At 37.2% G+C, this 22,977-nt stretch overlaps 2 protein-coding genes and 1 long non-coding RNA gene across 3 annotated transcripts in view; 2 read left to right on the top strand and 1 right to left on the bottom strand.

The window, feature by feature from the left end:
* fhit (fragile histidine triad diadenosine triphosphatase) overlaps positions 1 to 22,977 on the bottom strand; it is a 136,446-nt gene that overhangs the window by 58,232 nt on the left and 55,237 nt on the right. The window lies entirely within an intron of this gene.
* Positions 5,849 to 10,406, top strand: LOC113023089 (uncharacterized). Its single transcript, XM_026169181.1, has 6 exons — positions 5,849 to 5,910; positions 6,072 to 6,410; positions 6,498 to 6,836; positions 8,337 to 8,447; positions 9,698 to 9,771; positions 10,173 to 10,406. The coding sequence occupies exons 1-6, from the start codon at positions 5,868 to 5,870 to the stop codon at positions 10,296 to 10,298; spliced, it is 1,032 nt and encodes a 343-aa protein (XP_026024966.1). The 5' UTR covers positions 5,849 to 5,867; the 3' UTR covers positions 10,299 to 10,406.
* On the top strand, positions 17,812 to 21,947 carry LOC113023097 (uncharacterized). The gene is made up of 3 exons (XR_003272500.1): positions 17,812 to 18,041; positions 19,720 to 19,854; positions 21,138 to 21,947. It is a non-coding gene; the product is annotated as an uncharacterized LOC113023097 (long non-coding RNA).

The raw sequence follows: 22,977 nt of genomic DNA, 5'->3' as shown, positions 1-22,977 counted from the left end.
AGAAGTAGCCAGCCACAGCCTGCATCGCACAGTTCAGCCGCCACATGTGGCTTTGCTTGTTCTCTCACAGACGGCGACGTACCTATACCACAGTGCTTTGAAATGAAAGTACAAGAGCCTTGTTGATTTTGTCAAACTGTATCTGCACAGTTGCATGTGCATTGGTCATTGTTAACTAGTTTACATGCATCAAGCGAGAGCAATATTCTCCACACATAAAAGATTCCTGTCTATGCACCTGTCATGCAAAAATTTGTGAATTCTGCAGAGTCCTGATTAAGCAACGATAAAACATTTGCAACATCTGAATGATTCCTTTATCTGTGCAACAGGGTTCACACTCTTCAGAATTGCACCTGTACATGTCATACTGTGGGTTTTTGTTGGGTTACTTAGAGTTTTATGGTAAATGGCCTGTATAGCGCTTTGCTTAGTCCCTATTGACCCCAAAGCACTTTACACTATATTCAGTCATTCACACACACATTCACACACTGGATGTTTCTCATTGTTATCTAAAGATGATTTTTTTATTGTTTCTATGTTTTTGCATTCTGAGTTCTGTTCATATGTCTGTATTCTGCTTTCTACTAACTCATTTTCCAGTATTTATTAGATCGGCCTGCTTTGTGTTGTCTTTTTGTCAAGTCTCTCTGAGATGTTTCCAATTTGAATTACTTCTTAATTCATTTTGTAGTTAAAAGTCTCCTCTGTTTTGCATTTAATTTCACTATGTGTCTTTGTCCTTAATTAGTGTCACGTATATTTATCTGTGCATCAGAATGATTGGAGGCAAATTGTGACCTTACAGGTGACTCACCAGCCTGGTTGCTTAATTGAGTGACTGGGTTCTGTGGTTAATCTACCCACTGTACCTTTCGCTTCAGTTGTCCTTCAATGCACATATTAAACAAATATATAGGACTGCTTTCTTCCATTTGCACAATATCTCTAAAATAAGAACATTTCATGTCTCAGAGTCACACTGAAAAACTAGTTCATGCAAATATTACTTCCAGGCTGGACGACTGTAGTTCATTATTATCAGGAAGTCCTAAAAACTCCCTGAAAAGCCTTCAGTTAATCCAAAGTGTTGCAGCAAGAGTCCTGACAGGGACTGGAAAGAGAGAGCAGATTTCTCCTATATTGGCTTCCCTTCATTGGCTCCCCATTAAATCAAGAATTGAATTCAAAATCCTGCTCCTCACATACAAGGTCTTAAATAATCAGGCCCCATCTTATCTTAATGACCTTGTAGTACCATATCACCCTATTAGAGCACTTCGCACTAGAGCACTTTGTAAGTAGACCTCTATGCATTGAATCATACTTGTTATTAATCTCACGCTCTCTTCCACAGCGTGTCTTTTATCCTGTCTTCCTTCTCTTGCCCCAACCAGTCAGAGCAGACAGCCTCCCCTCCCAGAGCCCCGTTCTGCAGGAGGTTTCTTCCTACTGTCCCCAAAGTGCTTGCTCATAGGGGGTCATATTCCCAACGACAACGCAGCCCTGCCTCCCATACTACTTTTAAATATCTTAGGAACGACAAGTACAACAGCAGTCTAAAAGCGAAGTGCTCTATTGGGGTGATATGGTACTATAAGGTTATATGATAAGATGGGGCCTGATTATTCTAGACCTTGTGTGTGAGGAGACGGATTTTTAAATTTAATTCTGGATTTAACAGGAAGCCAAGAAGAGAAGAGAAGAGAAGAGAAGAGAAGAGAAGAGAAGAGAAGAGAAGCCAGCATAGGAGAAATATGCTTCCTCTTTCTAGTCCCTGTTAGTTCTTGCTTTTCACAGAGTTTTTAGGGCATCCTGATAAAAATGAATTGCAATAGTCCAGCCTTGAAGTAATAAATGCATGAACTACTATTTCAGCATCACTCTAAGACAGGATGTGTGCTGGATGTGTCCTATATATTTGTTTATTATACACATTGAAGGACACATCCCGGTCAAAAACTACCAATAACTTCAGCTTTATCTGAATATAAAAGCAGAAAATTAGGCGTCATCAAGATCTTTATATCTTGAAGACGTTCCTGCAGTACACTGCAGTTCAACCAATTGGTGTGTGTTATCTGGCTTCATGGGTAGATTCATTTGGGTGCTATCCACGTAGCAGTGAATATATATGCTGTCACGATATGATTGGCTGGAAATTCCCACCAGGTTCTTGAGTTTCCTTGGCAGGCCTGTCATCTCTTCAGCAGTTCCACTCACCTGAAGCTGATCTGAGGCGATCAGGCTGGAGAGATTTAAGCTCTACGCTGACGTTCCTTCACTGGCAGTTGGTAATCGGCTCTCCATGCTCCATGTTCTTGTTGCGACATGCTTTACTTACCTTGTTTTCTTGTACCATAGCTCTCCCACTGTTTCCAGCTACTGTCAAGTTCAACCAGTGCTAGATCAATAAACATTGTTAAACACTGTGCCACCTCCGCTTTGGGTTTCTGCGTTTGGGTTCAGTTCAGTTCTGCCTTTTCGGCCATTTTTCGGCCGTATGTTATGTCTTCAACTGATCCTGAGTCTATTAGATAGATGTGATTCAAACCACTGCAGTGCAGAACCTTCAATATCTACAGCATGCTATGATTGCTGAAGTAAAATATTATCGTCAACAGGATGAGCACAGAGATGAATCGACTGTCACAGGCCATAAGAAGATCATTTGTAACGTTCACAAATTCTGTTTTGTTACGGTGATGAGCTCTGAAACTTGATTGGAAATCTTCAAATAAACCATCCCTCAGCAGATGATCAGTTAGCTACCCTTTCAAGAATTTTTGAGATAAGAGGTAAGGTTTGAGATTGGCCTATAACTGACACAGTGTCAAGTAATGACATGTAAGTGAAATTTTAACTACTGCCATATTGAAGGCCTGTGGTACATAGCTGATAAATAGAGATTAACGCGTTGATCAGTGGTATGACTTCCTTTTCAGTCTTGTGGGGATGTGGTCTAAAAGACTGATGGTTTTCAGGAAGTTCACTCAGAAATTCAGAAACTCAATTGGAGAAAAAGCAAATATCCTAAAGCCTACTCTTTCAGTCCACTCACTCTCTCTCACTCACTTCCACATTTTAATCATCATGTTTTATTTTTACATACATTCAAAATCCATGTATTACTTAAACCTGACATTTTCTCAGTACATGTTTATTTAAATAAAATAGGAATTTGTGGTCACGGTCTGCGGGAGGCAGACCGAGTAAAGAATGAGTGGAGGACCCAAGTGCGGACACTGACGAGGAGACGGAATTAACTTTAACGAAAAATGAGCCTTTTTTGGGGGCTGATACTTAAGCATACAAAAATAAAGCAAACAGGCTGAGACCAAACTGAGACAACTATGAATAAACTGTGACAAGACTAGAGAGACAATGAAAGCTATGAAGACTGATAATACTATGAAACATGAAGGGACACTATGAAGTCTAAAATGAGACATGGGGGAGGGAACACAGACGACACCACACTGAACGCAGGAAGATTGTGAGCTTAAATACACACATGAGGTGACCGGGGGAAGTGGAGACACATGAGGAAACAGCTGACTAGGATGAACATAATGATGCCACAGTGGAAGTGAAAACTAAGTACATAGAACATGGAAACAAGACTTCCAAAAATAAACAGGAAACATTACGAGACATGACAGGAATTTGACCACAGAGACATGAAACATGACAGGTAGACATGAAGCAGGGAGACTTAGAACAGGGGAGAAGACACAAAAAGATCTACAAAGCAAAGGACTAACACAGCAACCTAGGCATCGTAGCACTTAATAAGGTCAATTAAACTGAAACTAGAACACAAGTGGAAAGCAAAATACAATAAAACTCAAACACTGGGGTTTCATTATTTATTTATGTAACCTGTAGTGTTTCATGTCTCATTTCCTGAGATTAGAGGATTACCATTCTGCTCTGAAGTGGTAAGGCCCACCAACCAGCATGTGTACAGTGAACTTTAACCATCAAAACATGAGTTTAGTTAATTGATCTCCTTTTGCTCCAAAGAAGAACTTTAATATCATAAGCCGCATTTATTTCTCACGCTTTATTTCAGTTTCATTCAAAGTTTCATCTTTCATTTCAGCAATAAAGCAATTGATTTGCACAATGGAAATATTTTAGTCAATATGTGGTGCAGGTTTTGAAAAATCACAAAAGTTTATAAATTAAAATCAAACTAACATCCACACATAGCTTGAAAGGGTAAAAAGGAACAAACTTTATTCATTTCACATACAAAAGCTAAGTTACAAGAATTAACAGGATTCTTGAAAATACTGAAATTATACCCTAAACCACCCAAAACCTAACAAACCCAAAGACAAACACCAGTATTTTACTTCATTACATATTTGTTTTTGAGTGGGAGTCCAGTAGCGTCAGTAACCTCAGTAGACAACTGCACTGAAAACAAAGTCGCAAAGCACTTAGTATTATACAAAATTTAATCCAATGATTCATGTTCTTGGACAAGAGTTGGCAGTTAAACTCAGTCATGTAAATAATGAATTACACCTCCATTTATACTGCTTTAATATTAAGCTTTGCTTTATTTGAGTGGGTTTAGAAAACAATGAATAAAACAAAAGCTGCTTAGAGAAAGATCAGAACATGCTGTGTATGAGAAGTTATTTCTTGAGACCGAAGTTAACGGTTAGCTTACTGAATGTATGAAACAATTACTGTCACATGGATTGCCATGAGACAACGCCAGCATAGAGGGAAATAAAATGTAGGTTTGCTATAATATTATACTTTCTTTGCACAATTGATAGCAAGATTATTAATTCACGCATATAAGGGACAAAAAACGTTGGGCTGGGCTGTGTGACTGAGACGGAGAGTTGCAGGAAGCAAACAGCTGCACTGCAGATAAAAGTTGAGATAAGTTTTGCTTACACTCATTCTGATCCCCGCAAAAACAAATGTAAGGCATTATAGATCTCTTGTACTGCTTTGGTCAATGAGGGGAGTGCTGATCTTTTTGATTACAGATAGACAACTCAGGCTTTGCTGTTGTTTCAGATGCTCAAACAAAACATAAAAAATGACTAAAACAAAGTTAATCTTTTTAGTGAACAAACCTTCTAATAGGGTATTTACATCTTACATGTGTGCAGTATTGTAGCTACATCTGAAAGCAACTATCCAGTTGAGTTTGTCAGTCACAGCAAATGCAAAGAGGATCTGCTGTTGGGCACAACCAACCTAACTTTGTTTGATTGATCATTATTTATTTAGTTGTGGCTCTCTGCATTTTTTAAGTCTGGATACTAAATTTAAAGCCAAAATCTGTAATTTGGGTATAAGGATGGTTTTGCTTGCATGGTTGGTATGTAAATTATGGAAAGTGTAAGGTCAACTTCAGGGTGTGAGATGAGATATAATAAAATAATAAAAAGTATATTATTTTAATAAAAAAAAAACTGTCAGTTGTTGTTCATTGGTGTTTGAGGGTATGAGGATAATCATAGTCTCCTAAATCTTTGTTCAAATGATTGGTAAAACTATCTGCTCAAGATTTCTGTGGTTATCTTGTGTGGATTGTTCATCATAAACAAACTAAAACACAATTTTGTTTTGAATACAACTGTATTTCCATGTATATATAATTCAGGTTTTCAAATGCAGATTATGTTACTCTTCCTGGAGAATTATCTTTGAAAACAAACAGAACAGCCTATATTCACTGTAAAGGGCTTGTAAAATATTACAGGAAGTGCATTTTCTGTGTTTCAGCCAATCACTGTGATTTCGACTTTCTAAACCTTGATCCTCTTGTGACTAAATCTTCCTTTGAGTGGGAAGACATCAGTTGTGCAAGAGAAGGTTGAGGTACCACAATGATCGGAAGACTGGTTCCTTTGATTCTTCTAAGTACATTGTGTGAGTTTACTTTTTCTGTACTGTGGGATGTAGCATTGTAAATCATATAAGACAAATTGTATAAGGCTCTGTAATATTTTAAACTGCATGATGATTATACATATTTTTAAGTATTTTGTCCTGTCATGTTCTAACTGCTACTGTTGGTTTCTTTTCTTCAGCTTTGATTGAAATGAGAGAGATTCCTCAGCAGATGTCTTTACATGAGGCTAAACTTGGAGATGATGTGAATCTGACATATGTGAAAAATAATGCAGAGTTTTCTTACTGGTATAAGTTGAATTTTGGATACTTGCTTGAAACAGTTGCTAAAGGAACTTATGGAAGAATATCCCTCAGTGGACAATTTAACAACTCAAGATTCAGTGCCACAAAAGTAGGTCATGTGTATTCTCTTATCATAAGAAATGTAAGCAAAGAAGATGAAGCAACTTACCTCTGTCATGCAGGATCGGTATATGAACCAGAATTTATAAATGGCACAATTTTGGCAGTGAAAGGTAAAGTATATTCATTTTATTGTTTTCTTTCTATATCTGTGTCAAAATCAAACCAAATACAGACATGTATTTTTGTGAATCACACAGATCCTAAAACTCAACTTAAATCTGTAACTGTGAAACAAACTCCAGACATGGAGTCAGTCAAGCTGGGTGATACAATGACTCTGCAGTGTTCGCTCCTCTCCAAGAACGAGAATGACACAGATCAGTGTCCAGATGAAGACAAAGTGCACTGGTTCAAAGGTGGATCAGAATCCCATCCAGGCGTCATTTACCACGGCAGTCTCAGAAATAAAGAGGACGGGAGATGTGACTACAGTCTGTCCAAAACTGTAACAAACTCATCTGATGCTGGGACGTACTACTGTGCTGTTGTCACATGCAGTGAGATCCTGTTTGGTGAAGGAACAAAAGTGGTGACAAGTACGTTTTTAAAGTCTTATTTAAAATATTATTATTTATAGTGATCATTGTTGCCTGTATTTCTGTGAATATATACTGGAAGTCTTCAGATGCTAGTTTCAGGCCTCTAATAAAGCAACTCTACCTAGATCAGCTTGAGGTTCTGACAATTCTAAATACATTATATAAACATATAATGTTCTCAAGGCTTACAGCCCGCAGCCTGTTTGTGTTTGTCATATTGCAGGTGCCATTTTGCTGCCTTTGTTGCCTTTGCTGTCTTTGTTCTTTTTCTGTTCTTTTATGTGAATGTTTTCTACTCATTTCCTGCAGCGTTCTGTGTCACCTAAAGGCCTCTGCATCTTAGCTGTCCATATTGTTATATGCATTTAGTTTAGATGGTTTTATTTTAAGTATGTCAAGCTAGAGGCCACAAACACTTAGGATGCAATACAATCTCAAAATACAACGCTTCATAATAAAATAAAGAATACAGAATACTAGTATTAGTTTTGGTTTTTTGAAAACCCCATCAAAGATCTGTGAAGCCATACTTGGAACAGCTAAATAATAACGTGTTGATGTTCAGTAGAGGGTTGCACTATGAAGCAAGCTGAACATAGCCAGGCCTTCTTTGTGGTAGCTGGATTTGAGAAAACCTAAAATCTAGTCAGAGATAACAGGTATCATGTTCATCTTTTTCTGTTAACCTAGATTTAACCTCTGCACAATTACACAAAGGGGACACAATTAAAAAAACTTGTCCAATCAGAACATTATTAGAGGAATGGGGGGAAAAGGAATGTAGTACTTAACAAATGTAACTGATAATTTTCTTTTACTTGAGCTCTATTAGCTCTAATTGCAGCTATGTAAAAACACCTGGAAGCATTAAGACAAAACATAAAAATAAGTCATATATGTCACACAAGCAGTACTACTTTAACTTCAGTTTCATATGGTGGTGTTATTATGATACGACCTAACAAGTGACATGTGTATAAAATGTTTTCCTTCAGTCGATAATCCTTATTGCTCTTAAAGCTTACTTTCACTAAAAATAATTAGCTAAAATATTGGACTTTCAGCAAAATGAAACTAATATAACCTGCTACAGACAAGATTGTGTTTTTATCGTATGTTACCGTGGTGATAAAGTCAAGTCCAAAGACATCTGCCTTACTGATGCTGAAAACTTTTACTTTCAGCTCAACATAATTCATTATCCATGAACCTTGGATTGCAATACACTCTGTTGTGTAGTTAAAAAAAGTGCAGCTGAGGTTGATGAGAAAAAACATTGTCTGTAGGCAATTTTCCATAAACTACGAGGAGAGAATGATTTTATTTTTTATTGTTATTAACTTGGTAATGAGTAAAATATTAGTAATTAATATAAATCAATAAAAGCCATCTGCATGAAATTTAATTGGGTCTAACAGTGAGTCATGTAGATGTGCGCTATTACACAATTACATAAATGGGATGTAAAGTGTCTGCTGGGATGTTTTCTCGTTCCAGATGAGTTCCCGCTCAGTGCTGTGCTTGTGACGCTGCTGATCTTCTCTGTGCTTGTAAATTTTGGTCTGATTGTCTCCAGAAAAAAGAAGCCAACTTGTGAACAGTCCAAAGGTACAGTGGTGCATCACATTTCCATTACACCACATTTGTGTGTATACACATTAATAGTATAACATTAGTATACAGTAATAGTTACCTTGCTAGTACCGGTTGCCTTTAGAACTGCCTTAATGTTTCACATCAGAAATTCAACACAGCTTTGGACTCAACAAGGCTTTGCTACTGAACTGTAAGTTTCCTTATCTTAGCTGATAGGAGAAAATTACTAACGAATCACATGATAAAGCATTAAGAAATGCTACTAAAACCAGGACATAGCTATGTATTAAACAAAATATCTTAAAATACAGTTGGTTCTTTGTAGGAAACTGTAACTTGGAACAAAATCTAACAGACACCATGTTGAACTGCAGTCCTGTGCTCTGCACCCAGTAATGCACGGCGTGATACATTTTGGTCAGAATTAGAATTATTATCAACTGCATGGATCGATCAGACCTGCCGTGTGAGTCCTTACATATCTATGTCACCAAACTTTAAGTGGCGACTTTCTGGATGAGTCAAAAACATAGATTACTCAAACGTTAAGCACAAGTGCTTTCAAACTGCTTTCATTAGCATGACAATGACTCCACTTGACCTAAGCAGTCATTTCAGCAGACAGATTTTAATCTAATAGTCTATTTCAGAAGTGGTAAAGCAAGAGTTTAGCAGTATGAATCTTCAGGTACAAGCTCAATAAGGAATTAAAAATGATTTATTGATATGCAGAATTCACTTAAACTATTTGGAGATTGGACTCTGATGCCCCATTGCAGCAGAATGAAACGCTGGTGGTGGAGATGAAGATGGAAAGTTGGCTGGACATGAGAGAGGCAGGGATAGGGAGGAGGTGGGTTTCACAAAGGTGTTTGCAAGGCAGGATGACAGATTAACAGTGAGATTTAATGTATGCGGAGTGGAGGCTGAATGGCCTGAAGAAGGTGGACAGAAAGATGATTGGACCAGACCAGTGATGTCAGCATTGGAACAATGGTAGTGTGGGAAAGTGGAAGTGATGTAAAGCATAAACTAACCAGCAAATACCCAGGAAGCAAACATAAGTGTGACTACAGAGCTTCCTTATAAGCTTCATTTAGGAAAGACTAAACTCTCAAATGAATGTTTCCATGAATGAAGCTGTTTTTAGAGCAAATGGATGCCCTATGCAGTATTACTATAATCTTGATAATTAGCTTCTTGGATCTGACCTAAAAGGCTTTAAAAATAAATCACTCTTAATGTTTTCTTTTTCTGAACAGGAGGAGAAACCGTCTCCACTCAGCCTCCAACCAATGACCAGGGTAGATCAACTGCAGATCAACTGAGTAATGTGGTACATATTGTAAATACTGCAAAAAACATGATCATAATGTTAGCATCCTACACTGGACAGATGCCATGGGTGGCAAAGTCAATGCAGATTCTTAGGGCTGAAACACACAGCTAGCATTTTCTATGAGAAAACTGAGACATACTGAGATACAGGCAAAACTACAGGGTAGTAATCGACTTTACCTCACATCCTTTCAAAAAGTTGCTAAAAGTAAACTGTGGGAGATTTAGTAAAGTTTAGGCATGAAAAGAGTTTGACTGGGCCTCAGTATCACACTTCACGTTCAACTTCAAACTATGACTATGTTCTGTGTGTTTAATATAAATTGTAAAACTGTTTTAAAATGGTTATTAAATTCCAATTCTGTTTTCTGTCTTCTAATTTCTGTTAATAATCTGCAGGACGGTGAAGAAGTAGGAGTCAACTATGCGGCGCTGGACTTCCCCTCGAGAAAAGCTAAAAAATGGAAGAATAAGTGGGAGCTACCAGATGACAGCATATATTCTGGCATGATAGACTACCAGTAAAATGCTCTCCTCATCAAGAATGAATATTTAACAATTTTCGTGCTGATATATTATTGTTAGTAGCACTGCAAAATAGATTAGGCTAGAGATGGGACATATGTTTTGTAATGCTGGCTATTTAAATCAAAAATATATATGTTAAGATTATGTGGATCTTTATATTATGTACTATCAGATTTGAGTTGAGTAAATCAAACTGAAATAAATATCAATCATAATTTAGTGTTAGTGAATTTTATATTCTCCTTTATGTTTCATGAGACACTTTAAATATACATAAAATTGACATGAACATGACATTCCACAAGAGGATATGCTTTAGATTAAAACCAAGACTTAGCTAGATGGTGTGACAACTTGTAGGGTGTTACTTACAGGATTCTGCAGAATGATGGTGGCAAATGCTGAAGGTTCTCTTTTCAAATTTATTATTGAACCTACACTGTACCTTGACACTGATTATGAAGTGATACTAAATTTAAGTTTGACGTATCCTTAATAGGGATTGCAGCTTCGATGTAAGATGAAAACCATCCATTCGCTTCCGCTTATCCTTTTTCAGGGGCGCTGGAGCCTATCCCAGCTGTCATAGGGCGAGAGGCAGGGTACACCCTGGACAGGTCGCCAGTCTGTCGCAGGGCCAACACACAGGGACAGACAACCATTCACATTCACACCTATTGGCAATTTGGATTATCCAATTAACCTATCCCCACAAGCTGCATGTCTTTGGACGGTGGGAGGAAGCCGAAGTACCCAGAGGGAACCCACGCAAACACGGGGAGAACATGCAAACTCCACACAGAAAGACCCCGGCCTGATGTTGGAATCGAACTCAGAACCTTCTTGCTGTGCAGCAACAGTGCTAACCACCGTGCCACCGTGCTGCCTCATAAGATGAAAACATGACAGCTTATTAAGATAATGTAAAGTTTGTTGTTTCAAAACATAAACAACAATCAGATTCTGCAGACTGATGATTGCTTGGTCCTTATTTAATATTCTGGCAGACTCTGTACCTATTAACCCTTTAGAGCCGGTCGGAGCGGGCACGCTCCGTTTTGCGTAACTATTTTTAAATCCCGGTAGCTCTGCAACCATGTGAGCTAGCGCAATAATTTTTTTGCATATGAAACCAGAGGAGTTGTACTTACATCTTATGCCATCAGCTTGTCCTAGGTCACAGTTTCCTTCCCCATATAGCTTTGCAAAAACTGCATAAAAAGCACTTGCAGCAACAAAAACATAATATTCCAGAAACACGCTTTGCCGATCCGATCAGCTGTTCATAACACTTCCTACGTTGGAATAGACGTCAGCGCGAACTTTTGCATGTCCGCCATTACCTGCCCGAAACCGGAAGTGACGTCATTTTTGCGGAAATGTAGTTTTTTTTACCATCAGGGCCTCATGAGCCTATACTGGTGTTTTTAAAAGTTATCTTTGACTTTATGACTTTCTGTGTCATTTCTGGGATGCTTAGGACTCATATTGCACTGCTGGAAATAGTTTATTTTGATGCATATGCTGCTTTTTTGCAAATTTGCATTATAATATTTATATTCGTTTTTCCTGCAGTATATAAAAATTGTTGTATTTCAAAAATAAAACTATGAAGTCACTCAAAATAAATTTCCTGTGGTAGGAAACTTTTTTGTATTTACAGTTTTGAGGGATAAGCCTCTTAAATTTCTCTTTAGAAATATATGTTAAAAAAGCAAAAACGATTTTCAATTTTTTTGTAGTTTTTTTGCACTTTTTTGCAATTTATGTAATTACTATGCACTTAATGAATACATATTATTAAAATCTGGGCTATAATTGTTGTATTGATGTATAGCAACTTGAAATGCTCCCAAAAATGGCTCCTCAGCATGTAAAAATAGAATATAAGCTCTGGCGGACTTGGTTCTATGGTAGGTCTTAAAGGGTTAACAGATAGCTTTGTTAGCACCTAGTGCATGTTGGTTGCAAGGCAAGCAAGCAGATAGCAGTGTGCAAAATGTGCATTTTATCAAACTGTTGATGAAATAACTTACAACACATTTATAAAATGATAATATAAAGAAACACTGAAATGAAGTAACATGTGAATCCCATACACTCGGACTGGCTGAACATTGGAAACCATCATAATATCATGAGTTTAGGCTCAATGCTAAGAGAACGAGGCTACTCATCTTGTAATTGCAACTGAATATTTCTTGTGTGTTGTTGCTTTCTTCACGGAAATAAATTAATGAGACTGAATTTTAGTCTGACTGCATCAGTTGGCTGAGGTTTTCTAATAGTGGTTTTCTTTGTTTTTCTCAGTCTGTTTCCCCAGGCATGTCTCCATCTGTTTGGTACCTCTGTGCCTTGCCTCTGTAGTCGGTTATGTCTCTGTTTATTCTCTTTTTGCCTTTGTCAAGTCTGTATGTCTCACGCTGTGTTAGTTTCCTATTTTAGTTTGAAAGTCTCTTGTCCTGCATGTGTTACATTCAGTTTTGCTTCCCCTGTCATTAGTCTGACTTTGTTTATCCGTGCTTTGCTTTTCCCAGCTATGTTCCATATTTGTAATTGCCTCATGTGTGTATTTAAGTACTCCGTTTCCCCCTGTTCTTTGTTACGTCATTCAATCAAGGGATGCTGTGTGGCAGGTAGAGAGTGGACCCAAATGCAGAACTTTGCAAACAAACATGAACTCAAAAGGTAGCACTGGCAAACATGACAAAACATAAAGCACAGTTAACTGGAGTAGGCTTACTGAAATGCTAACGCTGACTGATAGAGCGTGTGCAACATGAAGGATATAACGACGGCATGGTAAATGGTAAATGGCCTGTATTTGTATAGCGCTTTACTTAGTCCCTATGGACCCCAAAGCGCTTTACACTCCATTCAGTCATCCACCCATTCACACACACATTCACACGCACATTCACACACTGGACATGACAAAGATCTGAGGAAACTCAGGATACGCTTAACTAAGAACAAGAAAGTGCAACTCAAAACAGTTGAGTGAAGATCCAGGACAGTGACAGAAGGTGAAATAAGCACATAGATGTGTATTTATTCTGAAAGAACTCTTGTGCAAAGTAATTAAACATCCCAACACCAGCCCCAGCCCTTAAAATAAAACTGACCCCCACCCTACCCCCATAGGGACTAAATGTAATCTTCTTCTAAATGTGAAAACCAAGGCAACCATTTTTCACAGATAAAAAACTACTCATGTCACAAGTACAACAAATACTGACAGCACAAATTGCATTAGTGATGAAGCAAATTTATGACAAAGACTGAAACTAACAATACCAAAAAGTCACAAACATAGACTCTGTAAAAGGATGTCAGGTTTATTTTCAAGGACATACTCAATATGTTGATACTTCATCAACATTTAGGAGTAGACACTAGTCTCAGTAAACTCCCTCTTCCTTCTTCCTCTGGTTTTTCGTTCAGAGAAATTCAGTGCAGCGTAGTTTATATCAGCTTCAGTCTGTGTTATAATAAGAACACACAAACATAGTTTAGATTGTGATGAGGAACTCTTTAGACATATGTGAACTGAACAGCTGTAATTTCTCGTACTTACTGATTGGAACAAATTGTCGGTTTGGACTTCTGTCACAGCGCTTTCGTATCCTTAAAATATACATTGTAACAATAAATTATAATAGTGAAATGCACTAAATGTGATATTACCTTGTGAATTTATTGTCACAAAAATCTCACTCATAGACATAGATACATGCATTAAACAAATTCAGATACACAAAGTAAAGGCAGTCACTGTGGGGAAGGAGGTGTCGTACAGATTCATTAACAATTAATTTACCTTATGGTGTTATAGGAAAACTCATTTAAAGATTTTGTTTGTAAAAGGCATGACTCTTTACCTTCAGATAACACTTACCTTTACTTTTCTTACATATGCTTTGTCTGCAGATGAGGAAAACGTTTCCAATGACTGAAATGGCCAAACAGCTTATTAATATTGCCATTTGATTAAACACGAGTTGTGTTGTTCGCTCTACAAAAAAGAACACAAAAATTACATTCTTAAAAAGTCTTATAACTTATCTTGATATTAACATAGTTTAGTATAAATGCCAGCAAATAAAACAAAATCATACCAAGTTCAACTGTAGTTCCGTTTCCCAATAATATCTCCCCACATGTGGCCACAGCACAGTAGTAAGTCCCAGCATCAGAGGAGCTGACGTTCTTAGAGAAGCGATAAACACATCTATCCTGATGGTCAGATCTTTTCTCACATTGATCAGTTCTATTTCCATCAGTGTAAATGATGTTTGGATGAGATTTATTAGATCCAGCTCTGAACCAGAAAACATTATTAACTCCTGGACACGTCTTGTTCTCAGAATCAGAGAGAACTGAACACTGAAGAGTTGCTGTGTCTCCTGGACGCAGTGGATTTGATTCTATCGGCTGCTGTACAACAATATAGTTTGATGTCCTTTCAGTGTTTCCTGCATAATATAAAATGTATTACAATGACATTCTTCAAAAAATACTCTGAAAGATTAAAAAGTTTGTAAAAGTTGGTCTGTTTATTACCTTTAACTAACAAATATGTCCCACTCCATTCAAGATCACGCCATGCTGTGGTTCCACAATGATAAATTCCCTCATCCTCTTTGATTGTCTCCAGAATAGTCAGTTTGCTAAAATTGTTTGCATTCTTTGCAGAAAATCTTGATTTCAAAAACGGAGAAGCATACACAGGTTCTGTATCTCGATATAGTGTCACAATTAATTTAAGTGTATCCCCAACACTCTGCCTGTACCAGTATACTTTACTCCTGATCTCCATGGGTATATCACACTTTAAGGTTGCTGGTTCACCAAGCTGAACCATTTTCACTGGAACCAGAGAATCTGAGTTAAAACAAAATGAAGAAAAACAAAATTTTGTTTTAGACGAATATCTTAAAATTATTATTAACATAATTATTGATAAATCCTGACAAATCTATTCAACGTAAATGACAAATGACAGAAGAAATTAGCACTTACTCCCATGATGAAGAAGAAGTAATATCATCCATAACACCACCATCTTGACACTGCTCCTTCTCGGGGTTTTTCAGTAAGTTAAGTTGGTGAAAGGAGCATGTTGGGTTGGGCCATGAAAGAAATCTGATTGGTTAACACGGAAGAGACTCAAAAGTAAACTTCCTGTCACACTGGTCTCATTTTGAGCTTTTTAAAAACACATCTTCTCTTTTCATCTTCTGTTGCAAGGTTTCACGTTGTTCACTTTTTATGTTTGACTGTCTCTGTTTGATTTTAATTTTAAATCTTAAGCACAGAAACAGCAAATGGCAATTCTGCTCTTGGTTGTCTTGGTTGCGATATGCACTGCAAGAAATACCTCAAATACATCAAACTCTGCACTTCAGAGGAAATTTGAAAGCAGAATGTTTCATTGCTAAGAGGTCATAATATCTTGTTTTTCAGACGACGTGAACAGCAACATGAAACGATGCTGCATGGTTTTACTTCTTCAGAAAACAGAACAAATGAGTATTTTATTTATTCATATAGGAAACGACCTAGAAGCAGATATTCCACCAAAAGTCACCCACATTAACCACATGTCCAGAATAAGAGCAACATTTTAGTTGTGACTGTCAGTGGACTGAAAGTAGTCAAAGTGCAATCAAAGTGCTTTTTTACTGCAAGCCAATTCAATCCATGCAGTCATGCAAACATTCATACAAGCTCTTTTCCCAACACCTAAGCAGCATGATGAACATTTGTGGACACATCCACATTGGGAGAAACCAGAGGGGCAGCATCTTCATGAAAAATACTTAAAATACTTCAACATTCAAAATAGATTAGCTGGGGAATGAATTTTTTCCTGAGCCGCTGCCACCCCAATCTGATGATTGTCTCATTCAAAATAAGCAGACTTTATTATTTCAAGACAGGGTAGTAATAAGGAAATGATGCACAAAAATACTAAGCATACGTCCCAGCATATATCAAGGCTGAGCACTGGGGGTCGGTGTGCATCTGTGAGCAGACTCACAAGAGACTGAGATGCTTATAAAGCTGACTCTCCTCTCACCACTGTGAAATTACTTATGCTATAGGATCATTATTATATGCATGTGTATATTATGTGGAAACACAGGCAGCAGAAGCCAGTATAGGAGCAAATTATCCTGCAGTTGATCATCTGAGCACATAGGTTTTCTTCACTAATCACCTTAGGCAGTGTAGAAGATCCAGACTTTATTGTGAATAAAACTTTGATTAAAACATTTATGAAAAGGATTCAGATCATCAAAAGGGGACAGTCGACTCCTACGCTGTCGAGTTTGAAAATAAAACAAAATCAATGTCATCAGTGTCTTGGGACAACATTTTCACATTAGTAGATATGAGAAATCACTTGGTTGACCAGATTTTTTAAGTTGAACCAGTTATTTTATAAAATACACCCACTTGATATGAAACTGTATATTTTAATCTGGTCCAATCGTTTTTTTTAAATGTATTAAAAAGTGATTGAGCAACTTTCTCTTTGCCTCTTTGCACTTGGCTACAAACAGCCCCAGTGTGAGCTGGAGGTCACTGCTTGATGAAGGCATAAGAAGCCACATCATCTGCAAAAACAAAAACCTTCTTCCTCTTGTCTGCCTTTAGAAATTATGTCCTTAAAATTATGAAAACACTCATTGACAGAAGGGGAGCTGTGAATGATCTGGCCTGAAAACTGTCTTGATATCACACATTCTCAATGCACCCAACCCAGGCCAAGTACTATGAAGTCATGTTTAATGAAAGAGTACAGATGATAGTCAGAACCCGCACCCACACCCAAAGGTTATAGCATTTGACACAGCCGATCACATGGCAGGTAATCTCAGCTGTATTGAAATTCAGACAAAGTATCATAAAAATGATTTAAATTGCTTTGAATATGGGATGGTTATTGATGCCACATGGGCTGCACAACCATGCCTAATATCTAGTGAGAAGCAGTTCTGTGGGAAACAATGCCTTCCTGATGCCACATTGAAATAAATGGGGTACATCAACAGAATACCACGGTAGGTGCCCTTCCTGTCAGGTACGAACAAGAAAGAGTTTCACAGAATCATCAAAATCTGATGATAACAGATTCCAAAACATTGCCCAGTCAGAGTAATCTCAATTTCCACTTCAACATTCAGCTGGCAGTCTTAATTTGCTGTAAATAACACAAGAGTATTGCTCTATTCTGCCTTGTTTTAACAATCCAACCTGTTGGTAGCATGTTGATGTGGGGATATTTCCCAGGCAAACTAGGGCTTAGTACCAATTAAATATAGTTTAAAATGCCACAGTCCCTTTATGACAACAGCGTTTCCATTTTCTGATGACTACTTTGATTAGGAAGCACACACAATGTCACAATGTCCCTGCACTCAGTGAAGTCAACCTGCAATTAAACCAGATCTCATTCTAATACAGCACCTTGGGATGTGGTGGAATGGGAGAGTTGCACTGTAAAAAAAATCCGTAAAAATACAGTACAATCTACTGTATAAACGTGAAGGAATTTTCCGTATTAGTCATTTACAGGTATTTTTCTGTATTTCTCAACTACTGCAATGCATTGTGGGAAAAAGAACCTGAAAAGGAGGGAAAAGTAAGCGCAAGAGCAGCCATTAGGCTTCTTTCAGGCTTCATCTGGATTTTGGATTCTGAAGTTGGAGAAACTGCCTTCAAATTTCTGTGGTAAGTATTAAAACTCATGTTTCGTTTTATTAAAATAATGTTTTTTCAAAAGACTCCGTGTTTTTATTTAGAAAGAATTGTTAATTTATTTGTTAACTGGTTTCGGCTGTCTCCAGACAAGTCAGGAATATTTTGCTGACTCATTTTTTAAAATAATTGTTATTTAGGTTTAACATGACTTAAGCTTTATTTTAGTTAATGTTAAAATAATTTTTACTGTGATACCACCAGTTTTGCCCTTGAGTGGCTGAACCAGTTTTCATAAATATTATAGTTAGCTGTCTGTGTCTCTCTGGGTATTACACAGCTGTGACTGCTAACTAGCTAATTAGCGAAAGTCAGCGATGTGGATAACTGGGAAAGTGAGAACTTCATGGTTCTAGAAATTATTCTAGGACTCTAATAAGTACTGTATCAATACCTGTGTTTTACAGTTGGCTCTACTGTACACTTTAAAGGGTTTCAGGCAAAGTTACACTAACCCTAGTTTAAGCCTCAGACCTTCCTGGCTGACGCTAGCAAATGCTAATGTTAGCCTCTGATTTGGGCTGCTAAAGTAAAGACTTTTAGCTAGCTGACCAGCATAGATTATTTCGGTGGTTAACAGACTGTAGTGGTAAAAATTATTGAAAGTATAGTTTCACCTCAGCACATTTACAATTACAGTATGTCTATTTTGTAGCACATAGAAATGTTTAGTTAATATTTACAGACAGACACATTTTCCCTGTAACTGTGTTTTTACTCCAACATTTGTTGAAAATGTAATTTATGAAATGCTGAGCAGCATTTCTTGTATGTGGAATATTTTTGTCACCCCACTGTGCTAATGTGATTAAATACTAAAAATTATTACTAAAAAAATTCAATAATAAATCAATAATAACTATTTCTTGATTGAACTATAATGTAAGCACAGTGCTGGTGTGCAGGGGCTCTATATGCATTTGGTTCTTTAGCCATCAGAATTGTTGTCTGAAGACCAACAAGGATACCCAATGGATTTACTTTGCCAAATGGATCATCGTGGCATTGCCGTATTGGTCCATTTGGTCGATCTTTGTTTTTATTATTTATTATATTTTATTTTCAGATGTTACAGACGGGACAGACATGAGTGAGGGATAGGAAAGGGAGAAAGAAAGAGGAAGGAAAGGAAAAACAGAAGGGGAGAGGGACAGTGAGAAAGGGGAAAAAAATCTCCTGGATCACCTGTTGAGAGAAGAATAGAAAACAAGCAGAAAAAAACAAAGCAACATACTAAACACAACATCGCATTAATCTAGCTAAGTGTAAACAGCAGTAAATACTAAATATTCAATGTTGTTGTGCAGCACGCAGGACAGATGTGCTTCGAAGTAGCAGCCAAGAAAGGTGTAATTTGGGTCTACGAGCAGTGAACACCCGTGTGCATACCTGTGTGGATCAGCGCGCTTGTATTCCAAAGGTTGAACTATAATGTAAGCGCAGTGCTGGTGTGCAGGGGCTCTATATGCCTTGTCTATATCAAGCTTTTAGCCAAATATAAGCAGAGATATTTGTATCTTTCTTAAAAATCCAGATCCTTACAGATTATTTGAGAAATGGATCAACAGCTATCACTACTTGAAGCACTTTAAGTCCTGCAGTGGAAAAATATCCCTTATTTCACCTTTGATCACACACTTTGGTTTTCCAGTGCAGAGCAATGGCCAAGAAAAGGAAAGACTTCCCCGAGTGAAAAAAAAGATGAAGATACAAGCTGGTGATGATCCAGAGCAGCTGGTCTCAGGAAATGAAGAAAAACCCTGATCACCTTCTCTACAAACACAAGGTGAGTTTAATGTTGTGGTTGATTTAGTTTTTCAAGGTATGTATGTTACTTTAATTATAAACTGCTTTTGTTGCAACAGAATGGTGTTATGTGTATGCAACTCTACGTGAATTATAATCCTTTGTAGGGCTGCGTGATATGACCAAAATCTCATATCCCAATATAAGACGTATCTCTCCTGATAACGATATATATCACAAAATAGTGCATTTTCTGTAAATTCTGTGATTCTCGGGCAACTCGACTTATGTGAAATGTTTTCAGTTGGGCGTCGTGTACCTGGAGTCGAGTGTTTTGACCGATGCATGAAACTATACATTTTTAGACATGAGTTTAAATGGCCGCCATTTTCTTTCTGAGTATTTATTACACGGCGTGCTGCAAGGAAAAGCCTGTTCTAACGTTTGAGTCTAAGGATTATTTTGAGCACCTGACGACTCTTTTTTGCTTTTCATTCGTAAACTCTCTCGAAACTCTTTCATGTGATTCTTGTGTAGGTGGTTAAAGAGGTTTGTCGTGTTCGAGTGGTGGTGGGGACCAGTTTGTGGCATAATTTGCATAGTACAGTTTTCTGGGGCGTGTCAGACTTTTCATAACCAAACCATGTCCATGCTACAGAGGTAGCCCCTCATTTAACAATAAGGTCCTCGATTTCTTTTGACTGGTCCTTCTGGTTCTGCCTCATCCTTGCTGGCCATGCTGGTATTCTCTGTGCCTTCGTCTGCGTGGTGACTGTAAGCGCCATTTATAGTTACTTGATGTTTTTATTTGAGGTCATTTGTTTGATGCATATTCTGAAATTTTATGTTTGAGAATAATGTATATCATTTCAGTTTAGTTTGAAAAGTCTCAACAGAAACTTGAGCTTTATTGTGAAAGGTTTATGTGGAAAATAAACAAGCGGACGGCGGAGCCACACGATGGTTTTATCCTCATTGTTGGTAACGAAAGTACGCGTAAAAACAGTCACTTGTCCGTCCATAGTGTGGTTATTTTAAGTATAAGAGAAGGAGAGAACTTTAAGAAATAATATAGCAACTACAGTGACCATCAAAACCATGAAAAAAATATTGCCGTAAACAGTTTATTTTGCAACACCACAAAACAAAGAATAGTGTATAATATGAAACGATAGACATTTTTATATCGTAATCTGATATATATCGTCATATCGCACAGCCCTAATCCTTTTTTTGTTTATGTTGTTTATGCTCTAGGTAAAAAAAAATGATAAAAATACAAACTTTTTAAAAATGTCTTGTTGTTTCTCTTTTTTTCCTCAGAATAAATTGCGACCAGTCTCAATGGCTGACACGGAGGAGCGACACATTAACTCCGACTGCTGCAGTTCCTGTATGAACTGAGCAACTCTGAAAATCCAAGGAAAAGCTGAGTGTATTTTACTTAAAGCTCAGATGGACCTTGATGTACTAACATGCAGGCTGCATTCAGGACTTTGTCACACTGTTATATGAAGAGCGGTAACAAGACTTTGTAGTAATTTGTCTTACTATTGTCTTATTTGTTGTGATTTAGGGTCTGTGCGCACAAGCAGAGGTTTTTGTTTGTAAGTGTAACCTCGTTTTCAGAGCCTTGTCTAACATTTAATGGTCATGAAATATGTCAGACTTTTTCCTCTACTTAACCAGCTTAGAGAATTTGAACACCGTGGAGAAAAAGGTGTGCATTAAGGATTTTGAACTATGATGTTTAAGTGTTGTCACTGCTGAGGATTCGTGGACACAGATCCTTATTCACTATGCTGCTGTTTACAGTTTAACTTTTCATCAGAACAAGCACTTCTAATTATACTTTGCTCCTCACTGACAAAACAAGTCCCGTAAATACACTTTTATCTTTAAGTTTGGGACAGTAATCTGTCTTAATTTATTATGTGTTGTAGTTATCATATGGGGAAAAGTCCTGTGGTTATCCATCAGTCCTGTTCGAATAAACCCAAAGTTCAGGAACATCTTCTTTAGATCTGTTCAGTTGTATTCATGTGGCACCACTTAAACAGTCAACAAATTTTGACTCAAGTATGTTATATTGTAAGGTAAAGAGCCCAAAGAGTTAATCTCAGACAAATGTTCACACAAATGTGAATTACATTCACTTCATTAATGAAGTGAATGTAATTCAGTAATCAAAGGTGTTTGGCTATAACTGACTACATGTGTATACTGTATCATAAGTGGACAGAGATGGATGTAAACCACACCTTAACCATTTGGCTGAGGCAAAACTACCACAAGGCAGTGATTCTAACTCAAAGGTACTCTGGATATTATTAAATGTGAACATGTCGTTAAATATGACATTTTTTGTTTGTCAGGTGTCCTGTTTGAAGAAAACACTTGGTAGCCACTTGAATGAATGTAAATAAACACATTTACATGAGGGCAACCTGATTTCAAGGAAATAAAAATGCTCAAATTTGAAAGCTTGTGAGTTATTTTGTTCATGTATCAGCTGTTTAGTCGTTTTATGACAAGATGGATGCTGTCATTATATTTTAGTATAGTGTTTGAGTTAAGGAGAATAAAAGAATATTTAACATTAATTGTACCAATGTTGTTGTGTACGAAGCACAAATTAATTTAAGTTTTAATTTATGAATTTTTGAGTACATGGTGTACTAGGTTGTAATTGCATAGAAATGTACGTTTAAGGATATAAAGAACTATATTTAATGAGTTACAGTGAAAAGAAGTGCTTGGAAATAGTAATATAAACAGAAATTTCAATTTTTCTATTAACGGAAAATATCAGTTAATGATACAGAAAATATACTGTGAATAAACGGAATTTTCTGTTTTATAGCTGAAGGAAATGTCCGTAAATAGTACAGAGAGTATACTGTAAATCTACAGAATTTTCCGTTTTATCATTTACAGAAAGGTCCGTCAAACCTCCGTAAAAAAACAGAAAATGTACTGGCAGAAAATTACCAGGACATTTTCTGTTTTTCTACGGAATATTTTTTTACAGTGTAGCTTTTATTTTGGAAAGAGCCATTTCTCTGTAATAAACTCTCTTTTCCAAAGATGAGTGATTCCTCAATCAGATACAGGGCTCGCAATATCGCTAGCCCGACGTCCCGGGGCTAGCGATTTTTCCAGT

Source organism: Astatotilapia calliptera, chromosome 5 (assembly GCF_900246225.1).
Source record: "Astatotilapia calliptera chromosome 5, fAstCal1.2, whole genome shotgun sequence".
Taxonomy (NCBI): Eukaryota; Metazoa; Chordata; class Actinopteri; order Cichliformes; family Cichlidae; genus Astatotilapia; species Astatotilapia calliptera.
This window is presented reverse-complemented; position numbering and strand designations above follow the sequence as displayed.

What these genes read in the sequence shown, in the direction of transcription:
- LOC113023089 (XM_026169181.1), top strand. Translation starts at nt 5,868, where the DNA reads ATGATCGGAAGACTGGTTCCTTTGATTCTTCTAAGTACATTGT. An exon ending in CACAATTTTGGCAGTGAAAG is followed by an intron (nt 6,411 to 6,497) that starts GTAAAGTATATT and finishes TGAATCACACAG; the next exon opens with ATCCTAAAACTCAACTTAAA. An exon ending in AACTTGTGAACAGTCCAAAG is followed by an intron (nt 8,448 to 9,697) that starts GTACAGTGGTGC and finishes TTTTCTGAACAG; the next exon opens with GAGGAGAAACCGTCTCCACT.